Source organism: Sander lucioperca, chromosome 18 (genome assembly GCF_008315115.2).
Source record: "Sander lucioperca isolate FBNREF2018 chromosome 18, SLUC_FBN_1.2, whole genome shotgun sequence".
In the NCBI taxonomy this organism is placed as follows: domain Eukaryota; kingdom Metazoa; phylum Chordata; class Actinopteri; order Perciformes; family Percidae; genus Sander; species Sander lucioperca.
In genome coordinates this window covers 20,699,696-20,709,374 of record NC_050190.1, presented here as the reverse complement: position 1 = coordinate 20,709,374, position 9,679 = coordinate 20,699,696, and the positions used below count along the sequence as shown (strand labels likewise).

The following is a 9,679-nucleotide window of genomic DNA, read 5'->3' as shown; positions in this document are numbered from 1 at the left end:
TTGTAGCATAAGTATTGACGTGTCCTATGGAAACAGCATCAGTATTGCAACACATTGCAGAGTGATGAAATCCTGTACTACAAGGTGTGTCCTGCAGTGGGGGTTTCTTTTTTGTACAGCGTGGGTGTGGCTAACATCTTCACTGCACCAAGGCAAAACTTCCACTGGATATATATCTGTGTGATAGGTCAGTCACACAATCTAGAGTAGCAGACACAAAGTACTGCACCTCACACATTGCTGGTGTACATGAATCCCACTTTTATTTTTCACAGAAAAAAAATGATGTCTTTTTTTTTCTGGTTTGTTTTGGTTACATTTAAACCACTATGAAAAACTGTAGCACCAGAGCAGATTCTATTGCCCATTCTTTGATAAAAATGTCAATTGTGTGCCATTTTTCAGTTTTGATCAGCTTTGATTAGGGAGAAACATTTACTTATTATATATATATATAAAAGACTAGCACTTTGTTTATTTTTCCAGTCATTTGCAAAATAAAACAGAGAAAATTGTATATCTTATTATTTTTTTTCTTCATTTAAATCACAACAAATACATTTAAAGCAAATAAAAAAATTGGGCTGCATTTAGCATAATCCAAGCAGGGAATCAGCCTTCATGATGATTATTATATATTTATATATTTATATGTATACATATATATTATGTTTATATACAAGTATGGCACTTGATTACACAAAAGCAAGAAAAAAACACATCACAAATAAAAGCAGTGGGCGCTTTGGTGTGTCATAAATTAAGGAAGTCACAGACGTTAGCGTTTGCAGCAGATTCACCAGATACTGTTTTGCAAGTTAGCTATAAAGCAATGGAACGATTACATATGTTAAGGTCGGTGGTGCAACACAGGCAACATAAAAACATGAATTACGCTGATGTATTTCAACTAGGTCGAACCATAGTCAGTAAGAATTTATATATCTATGCATATATAAATCTGGATGATAGATTTGTCCTTTAACCACTGTGTATGGTGCCATTTAATTAGGTTGATGCCAAAAACAGGTGGAAAGAAAAGGTCTTAAAAACACCGTCAGGTCAGTAGCACATTTTGGATAAGGTCAGGCCCTCAAGTGTTCACCTCTTAGTGCAATTTTTGCATTTACTCTCTTCAAGTACAGCAGAACAAGCCCACAAAGAGTAAATATGTGAACACGTTAACATGATCTCCGTTTAGCATCTTACAGAGTATAAACGTTACTAAAAAGTTGCATCAGTGCAATAATAAATAAGTAAACAAACGTGTAAGCCACGCTTGCCATGAAGTTCTTAAAAGACCAACAACTCAAAAAAATCTGCCCACTCTTAAAGTCATGACACGAATTAGGCGTGCGGAGCTGTCCATCATGTCCATCATGGTTGTTGTTGTTTTTTACATGTTTTCACTCCTTCCTTTTCATGTGTTACACATAAGCAGAGTCACTGGACTGAGTGCGGCCAAAATTAGGCACGCTCATCCTCGGCAAGTCCTTATTTCTGATTTCATAAATGGACTTCCGCCGAGCCTGCACACCTCGCACGGCCGTTTTGATTTTCCTCCACCCCAAATGATTGAGTTCTGCCAGGTTCAGCACCACACAAAACCCACTGACCGCGAACATGAAGACCAGGAACACCGTCTTCTCCGTGGGTCTGGAGACGTAGCACTCGACATCTTTTATGCAGGGGTATCGATCACATTCGTACACCGACGGGACGTTGAATCCATACAAGAAATACTGACCCACCAAAAAGCCTATTTCCAGCGCGTTTCTGAAAACCACCTGGATGATGTAAAACCTGGAGATGCCCTCTTGTCGCCTCAATTTGGACTTTGTAGTTCTCATTGCCGAATTAGGGATCTCTTTGACTTCTAAACAGTCCGGCTCGGCTTCTTTGGTGGAGTTCTCTGTGTTCTGAAGTACTCCATTAATAATGGTGTTCTTTATCTTTTTGCTCTCGTCTCGCTTCAGTGAATCTTGATCCTTATCTAGTGTCAGATAGACTGTTGAGTACCGCCGCTCCTTCTGCTTGGCCGACTGATGCACCGAGTACGTGATAAAACAAAGACTCGGGGTGCACACCATGATGATTTGAAACACCCAATATCTAATGTGTGAAATGGGAAATGCCTTGTCGTAGCATGCCTGGTTGCAGCCCGGTTGTAAGGTGTTACAAACAAACATGGTCTGCTCGTCATCATAGACAGTCTCTCCAACTATTGCTACGATTAGAATCCGGAAGATGACCACCACTGTTAGTAGGATCCTAAAAAGCAAGCAAACAAACAAACAATGTGAAAATAAGTGTAGATATATGTGTGTTAACTGATACAAATGTGGTTGAGTTGTGCGCAGCGTCGGTGGCTGAAGCGCTCACAGTTCAATTCGGGTGTGTTGGATTTAGGGAGCTGTCCAGTGCTGAAACAGGATGCTCTTTAGGGATATGTGTTTTTTGTACTGTGTACTTAGTGTTATGCGTGTCTCGGTGTGTGTGCTTGTGTGGCTTGTGTTCTCTGATTTAATGGCTGAAATGAAATGGCATGTAAGCAATCAGCGTCGCTTTGACTGTACCTGTGTGAGCTTCGTTAATGGAAAGAGGGGTTACCGCCGACTCTCAATCTCTTTCTGCCACCCATGAGTGCACAACCACCACTCAAACTCACCAACAAACATCAAATGGATACGTGGATGAATGAATACATGAAATGACACATGAATTTTAGTTTGGTTAAGGCTGTTTGCAACATCATCCCATCTTCTGAAACGACAGCTGTCAACTGATTTACTAAGCTGACTCGTTTAGGAGGAGGGAAAAAAGGATATCTGTGAAACAAGACAGAAGAATCCACAACACAGACACGAAGGACTGGGCACCATGCTAAAGAAGATCCTTGAAGCACAACACAGAAACGGGGGACTGGGAACCATGCTAAAGACGATCCTGGAGGCTGCTGCGTTTCTTCGGTTCTTGGTTTTTGTTGATCATCTTACCTTCCTATCATAGTAGAGTGCTGCTGGACAGCAGCCTCCAGGAGCCTCTCTAGTATAGTCCATTCCCCCATTTCTGAGCATCCGGAGAAGACTAGAGCACAACGGCACTCTGTTCAAATCCCTCCAAAAAAAAGCGCGTTATTTCCCGTCCTGTCTCTCTCTGACTCTCGTTGTTTTCAGTCTCCAAAGCGTCCGATTTTAGCTAAAAAATGCATCTGTCACGAGATGCTGCTGCCGTCCCCGTTTCTCTCCGTCTCTCTGCGCGCTATCTGGTTGGTTATGTGCTGAGCGCGCAGCGCCAGTGAGCGTCCTGCTGTGTGTGCCGAGCGCTCCCACGACGTTGCCACACTATTCCTTGTCATGGGAGTCTGAAGGGCTGATTACTATAAGCCCTCCTATTTTCGATCTTCAGATCAGGTTGATGGGTTGCGCGCTGCGTGTGGATGGAGGGAGGTTGGATTTAATGTCTTGCCAGCGTTAATCCGCCTTTAAGTAGTCTCCCCCCGCCCATGCGTCACATACGCGCAGACAGGTCGGTGGAGCGCAGCCAGGAGTACCAGGGCTTCTGATTTTTTATATTTTAGTTCTGTATATAGCGAAGCTATTCAGTGGACAGAACGATCGTGGCCAGAGTGTTGTATAGCCTCAATGCCTTGAGTTTGTAAATGTTAGTATGGGTGGCTTTACGTGAGAAGCAAACCTCTAACCTGGCTGTATTGTTAAACTAAACTCGTGGAGCTACAGAACCACCAAACCACCAAATGTGCACCATATAACAATATACATCCTTCCGGCAATGGGCTTGTGGATGTACCGTGGTCTGTGCGCGAGGGTCAAGGTGACTTTCGTGTGTTTTAACTTGCCACTGTTATGCAGATAGTTGCAATAACATGTGGCCTATATGCAGCAAATCACATAATTTTAACAAAATAAATGGACCCAATCTTCCCGTCTTGGAGCGGACAGCCTCGCATGCCCAGAGGTATCCCTCAGCAGGCTGCTGGCCCGGCTGGTAGAGCTGTTGTTTTCACCTCGGGCAAAGATGATGCTGGACACATTGACAGAGTGAAAGTACCGTCCGAGTTGCTAATCGCTTTACAAGGCAGCCTGCCTGCCTGTCTGTCTCTCTGTCTGTGTGGAGGTTTAAAAATAGAAGCAAAATATGTGACCCCGCCCTGTATATAGCTCTGAGATTTGATCAACTTAGAGCGCTGCATTATGTGTACACTAATATTAGACTATTGTGTGGTTTGACATCCATGTCAGTTATTAATGCGATTGTCTCTTTAAACTTAAATGAGTGCTTCACTATGTATTAACACTGCATGTAGCCTTAGAGACTCACAGCATATTATTAAGTTTCTTGATTATTATATAAAAATATATAAAATAGTGCATTGATGCGCTTTTAATCAGCAGTATTTGATAATGTATTTATTGAATTGGAATCCGATTCAACTTTCAGGAAGTTCTTTGGTATCTACTTAGGGATTTGTTTCACTAATTGATAACCAAGTTATTATTAATATATTATTATTGTTAGCGTCATCTAAATGTATCCAGTAGGTTTACAGGTAGGCAGGGGGAGCTGAAACTTTGTGTGGTTGATTTCTCATGAGGTGGCTTATCCTCTCCGCTCACTGTAATCTTCTCTAATTCAAATCTTTAATAACCTTTACTCATCCATCACGTGACAGAAGGACAGAGCCTCGCTGCTTTCGAGACACGGAGAGAGAGGGGGGAGAGAGAGGGAGAGAGAGAGACACAGATGGAGAGATAGAGAAAGATAAGAGACACACAGAGGCAGAAAGAGAGAGGGAGAGAGACAGATGGAGAGACAGAGAGACATAGAGAGGCAAAGAGCGAGAGAGAGAGAGAGAGAAAATGAACAACACACAAACACACATACAAATACACACACAGACACACACACAGGCGCGCGCACACACACACACACACACACTCTTTCTCTCTCTCTCTCTCTCTCTCTCTCTCTCTCTCTCTCTCTCTCGTTCTCTCTCTCACACACACACACTCACACACACCTACACGCACACAAAAGATATACTGTATATACAATAAATATAAATCAATCAATGTTGTCTTAATGTTCAAATGTTGGCAACATTCTTATTTTAGCAAGAGAGAGAGAGAGAGAGAGAGAGAGAGAGAGAGAGAGAGAGAGAGAGAGACAGAGAGAGAGAGAGAGAGAGAGAGAGAGAGAGAGACAGAGAGAGAGAGAGAGAGAGAGAGAGAGAGAGAGACAGAGAGAGAGAGAGAGAGACAGAGAGAGAGAGAGAGAGAGAGAGAGACAGAGAGAGAGAGAGAGAGAGAGACAGAGAGACAGAGAGACAGAGAGAGATCCTCAAATCCTGAAAAACACCATTGAGCTTGAGATTCAAACTGTTCTCGTTTATTAAAAACTTGTACATATCCACATATAAATTGCACTTGAGTGTAAACAAAGAATTTGACGACAACACACGAATTCCTGCTTTGGAGCCATTGCTTGGGTTGTTGGCACAGAAAGGAGGGAGGTAACAGAGGGTGAGGACGGGGGCAGTCTGGCGCTTAGAAGCACTTCCTGTGGACGATGGAGGGTCCAGCCTCATCATACTCCTGCTTACTGATCCACATCTGCTGGAAGGTGGAGAGAGAGGCGAGGATGGAGCCACCGATCCACACAGAGTACTTCCTCTCAGGGGGGGCGATGATCTAACCATAAACACACTTGTTCATTTAGGACTCTGCTCATAGAAATGTCAGTCACATTCACTAAACAGTCAAAGTTACCTTAATCTTCATGGTGCTGGGGGCCAGAGCAGTGATCTCCTTCTGCATGCGGTCAGCGATACCAGGGTACATGGTGGTGCCGCCAGACAGCACGTTGTTGGCGTACAGGTCCTTACGGATGTCAATGTCACACTTCATGATGCTGTTGTAAGTGGTTTCGTGGATGCCAGCAGATTCCATGCCTGTGCAAACACAGCGGACAAGTTAGTGGATTTTACCCCCTGCTGCAAAGAACACATCTGACACCACTTCAGCTGTCGTAACAGGTGCTGAAATGGACAGCTCCGCCAACAGCTGCGCGCTCTGTGGCGCAAATGTGAACAATAAGCCCCTGCTTTAGATTACTGTCATGTCTATTTATCGAAGCAGAAGTTGGATAAACTATGACCTCCAGTTGGTGATCATAATTAGACAGCCACCCACTTATATGAGCAATAAGCACGTCTATTTTCGGAAAACAATCCCTTCCTCCAGTGTTTATTCTGATTTAGTAACATATTTATGTTCGCCTGAAACTCTTGGCAAAAAAAAAGGCGAGTTTAGTTTTAGCTTGTTTCAAAACAGTTTCACATTATTCCGTTTTTTTTATGTGCGCACAAAATAAGTGAAATTATCGTGTCATTTGTTTATAAGAACGTTAATGTAATACTTAGCTAACTCTTATACTAAAATGACTATAGTAAAGACCCCAAAGCAAAGTCACTGTTAGAAACCTTTAAATCTACAGTTTATGGGACAGTGTCACTTCAACTAAATATAAAGTCTTCGATGTCTACGCTCGCCTTTACGCACCAATGAATGAGGGCTGGAAGAGTGTCTCTGGGCAGCGGAAACGCTCGTTGCCGATGGTGATGACCTGACCGTCGGGCAACTCGTAGCTCTTCTCCAGGGATGAGGAGGAGGCAGCGGTGGCCATCTCATTCTCAAAGTCCAAAGCCACGTAGCACAACTTTTCCTTGATGTCACGCACGATCTCGCGCTCAGCTGGAGAGGATCAGATTTGTTTTGTCAGTGAAATGTCCATCGTCAAAAAAACGTGAAAATAATTACATGCGCGTGATAAGTATTTCACCTGGTTTCAATTGCTTAAACAATTTCTTAAAATGAAAAGTTTACTTTCTCCAAAACAAACTACATCATGTCCTTTTTTCTTTACCAGTTTTATCGTGCAGATGGATGACTGGAACAAACAGATTCGTGTTTTTGTCTTCTGTGAATGTTTAGGGTCGAGGAGTGTAACTAAATTAAAGTAATGATAATTTGGAAATACAGTATGTGATGCGTTATAGCCGACCTAAGTTAGTCAGAAATATTAATTAGTAGTCTATACTCACCGGTTGTGACAAAAGAGTATCCACGTTCAGTCAGAATCTTCATGAGGTAATCTGTGAGGTCACGACCGGCCAAATCCAAACGCATAATGGCGTGAGGAAGAGCGTAACCCTCATAGATGGGCACGTTATGGGTCACACCGTCACCGGAATCCAGGACAATACCTGATGATGAATACGTAAACATTTCATTCATATATTAACTCACTGAACAAAATCGCTTTTACACCTGAGGAATCTGTTTTACCTGTGGTACGTCCAGAGGCATACAGGGACAGCACGGCCTGGATAGCCACGTACATTGCGGGGACATTAAAAGTCTCGAACATAATCTGGGTCATCTTCTCTCTGTTGGCCTTTGGGTTGAGGGGGGCTTCTGTCAGCAGGGTGGGGTGCTCCTCCGGGGCCACGCGCAGCTCGTTGTAGAAGGTGTGGTGCCAGATCTTCTCCATGTCGTCCCAGTTGGTGATGATGCCATGCTCGATGGGGTACTTCAAGGTCAGAATGCCTCTTTTGCTCTGGGCCTCGTCACCGACGTAGGAGTCCTTCTGGCCCATACCAACCATGACGCCCTGATAACAGCAGGGTCAGGAAATTTGTGATGTGGTGGAGAACTACTACTAACCACCACAAAGCATCATTACTACTACTATAAGCAGATTTAAACTGTATTTTTAGAATAATAAATGGACTGTTTTCCTAAATTATTAGTTGTAGATGCGTAATGTTCGACTTAAAGTGATAGTTATGTTTAGTGTGTGTGTGTGTGTGTGTGTGTGTGTGTGTGTGTGTGTGTGTGTGTGTGTGTGTGTGTGTGTGTGTGTGGTTACCTGGTGACGGGGGCGACCAACGATGGAAGGGAAGACGGCGCGAGGTGCGTCATCGCCGGCGAACCCAGCCTTCACCAGGCCAGAACCGTTATCACACACTAGGGCGGTAGTCTCTTCGTCGTCGCACATGGTGTCCGCTCAGCTCTGCAACACACACGAAGACGTGCGCGCACACGCACGGTTAGATCCAGTAATACAATCAACCAAACAATGTTTGGTTGATTGTATTGATCGATTGTATTGATCGATCAATGATTGATCGAAAATATTACATTCTCTTCATAGACCAACAAAAACACAATTTTTGTGGACAAACAACCAAGGGAATAGTGGTTTGTTGTGGCCCTGCTGATGCTGATTTTATATACTGTGGAAGTGCATGTTATAGGATTGTGTTAGTATTCAGATTTCTTCGATGGGTCACTAACACTGGAACTGTTAAAAGTTAATATTGTTTTAGTATTTCACAACAACTGTAATCCGCAAAAGTAAAGAAGCAGATGAACCTCATGCCGATGATGTGAGATGATCCGTTTCAGTTAGGTGATGACATTTGGTTAAGCAAAGATGGAAATCACTGCCATTCGTGTTCAAATCTTGTATCGATCCTCTTGTGATAAATCCACTAATAGGTCGTTTTTAGTCCTTCGGTCAGCAGTGCAGGTACTCACCAGATCAGCACCAGGCGCCAGATCTTCAGTGTGTAAACCAGGGGTGCCGAATTGTCACGTCGGACCAATTTATACCCTACCAAGTGTCCATATTTGGTAGCCCATTGCCACATTGACAACAGCCACTCCATGAAGGACATGACAGTGAGAGTGAACTCCCGCGTGGACACCTGTGCCTGCCGCTGGTCTATGGAAGACAGCGGCGTGGACAGACAGACAGACGATGACAGGCTTCCTTTTGATCTCTTCCGACCGATAAATCACGATAATATTACTAAAAACCACTCTGTGTCTGTGAAAGGCATATTTTAGTAAATGAAAGCAACAGTATGACTCAGTTCTGTCTAATGTCAGTAGGCCTATAATAATTATATAATGTTAGTGTTTTAACAAAGGCAAACGGAATAAAACGTCCATTTGAAGGACACAGGCCATAATAAGTAGAATCAATTGAAAACAGAAAGAGCCACAACCTAAGCCACATCTATACTGTATCTGGATATCCAAACAAGGGTACTTGTAAAATTAATATATTTACATTTTTTGGTATTCTAAATAATAAAGTATTTCACTTCTTTTGTGTCTGTGTTTCTGGAAAGGTCTCCTAAACATACTAGTGTTTAGACTGGCAGGACACATGTAGCCCTACATACCAAATGGGGAGACCACTTGTGCTGCACAGCTGGTGTGAGCAGCTGTTTGACTCTATTAGAAGCTCCAAGCCCCACATTTCAAATTTGTCTGAACAAAGAAGGGGAAGCCACTGCAGCAGACCAAACATTCCTATTTTAGTACAGCGTAAGTGTCCCCCACTCAAAACAGTTTTATTACATTTCATGCACATAAGATATTCATGAAAAAAGAAAAAAAATATGCTGCTGGACTCACCATATGACAAATGAAAATTGATATATTTGCAGATACATTCATATATCTAATTAGCATAAAATCAATGAGTTTCCATAATTCTAATGAGCTACTTGGACGTTATTGATGTGGTGGTCATGCAACATGCTGTGTCCGCATGTGGAAAATTTTGAAATAATTCAAATGAATGC

The 9,679-nt window shown here is 42.9% G+C and overlaps 2 protein-coding genes across 2 annotated transcripts; both read right to left on the bottom strand.

Moving 5' to 3' along the window:
• Nucleotides 1–302: 302 nt before the first annotated feature.
• Nucleotides 303–3,474, bottom strand: gjd2b (gap junction protein delta 2b). Its single transcript, XM_031310188.2, has 2 exons — nt 2,997–3,474; nt 303–2,271 (listed from the first exon to the last, which is right to left on the bottom strand). Exons 1-2 carry the CDS (start codon nt 3,065–3,067, stop codon nt 1,428–1,430), a joined length of 915 nt encoding a protein of 304 aa, XP_031166048.1. The 5' UTR covers nt 3,068–3,474; the 3' UTR covers nt 303–1,427.
• Nucleotides 3,475–5,393: 1,919 nt separating this feature from the next.
• On the bottom strand, nt 5,394–8,723 carry LOC116057592 (actin, alpha cardiac muscle 1). Its single transcript, XM_031310128.2, has 7 exons — nt 8,622–8,723; nt 7,951–8,094; nt 7,368–7,692; nt 7,124–7,285; nt 6,582–6,773; nt 5,790–5,971; nt 5,394–5,711 (listed from the first exon to the last, which is right to left on the bottom strand). The coding sequence occupies exons 2-7, from the start codon at nt 8,077–8,079 to the stop codon at nt 5,568–5,570; spliced, it is 1,134 nt and encodes a 377-aa protein (XP_031165988.1). The 5' UTR covers nt 8,080–8,094; nt 8,622–8,723; the 3' UTR covers nt 5,394–5,567.
• Between the last annotated feature and the right edge of the window lie 956 nt (nt 8,724–9,679).

Excerpts from the sequence above, each read along its gene's own strand:
- gjd2b (XM_031310188.2), bottom strand. The coding sequence starts at position 3,067 with ATGGGGGAATGGACTATACTAGAGAGGCTCCTGGAGGCTGCTGTCCAG. Across the intron at positions 2,272-2,996 it reads CACTCTACTATGATAGGAAG|GATCCTACTAACAGTGGTGG; the intron begins GTAAGATGATCA and ends CTTGCTTTTTAG.
- LOC116057592 (XM_031310128.2), bottom strand. The coding sequence starts at position 8,079 with ATGTGCGACGACGAAGAGACTACCGCCCTAGTGTGTGATAACGGTTCT. Across the intron at positions 7,693-7,950 it reads TTGGTCGCCCCCGTCACCAG|GGCGTCATGGTTGGTATGGG; the intron begins GTAACCACACAC and ends TGCTGTTATCAG. Across the intron at positions 7,286-7,367 it reads TGCCTCTGGACGTACCACAG|GTATTGTCCTGGATTCCGGT; the intron begins GTAAAACAGATT and ends ATTCATCATCAG.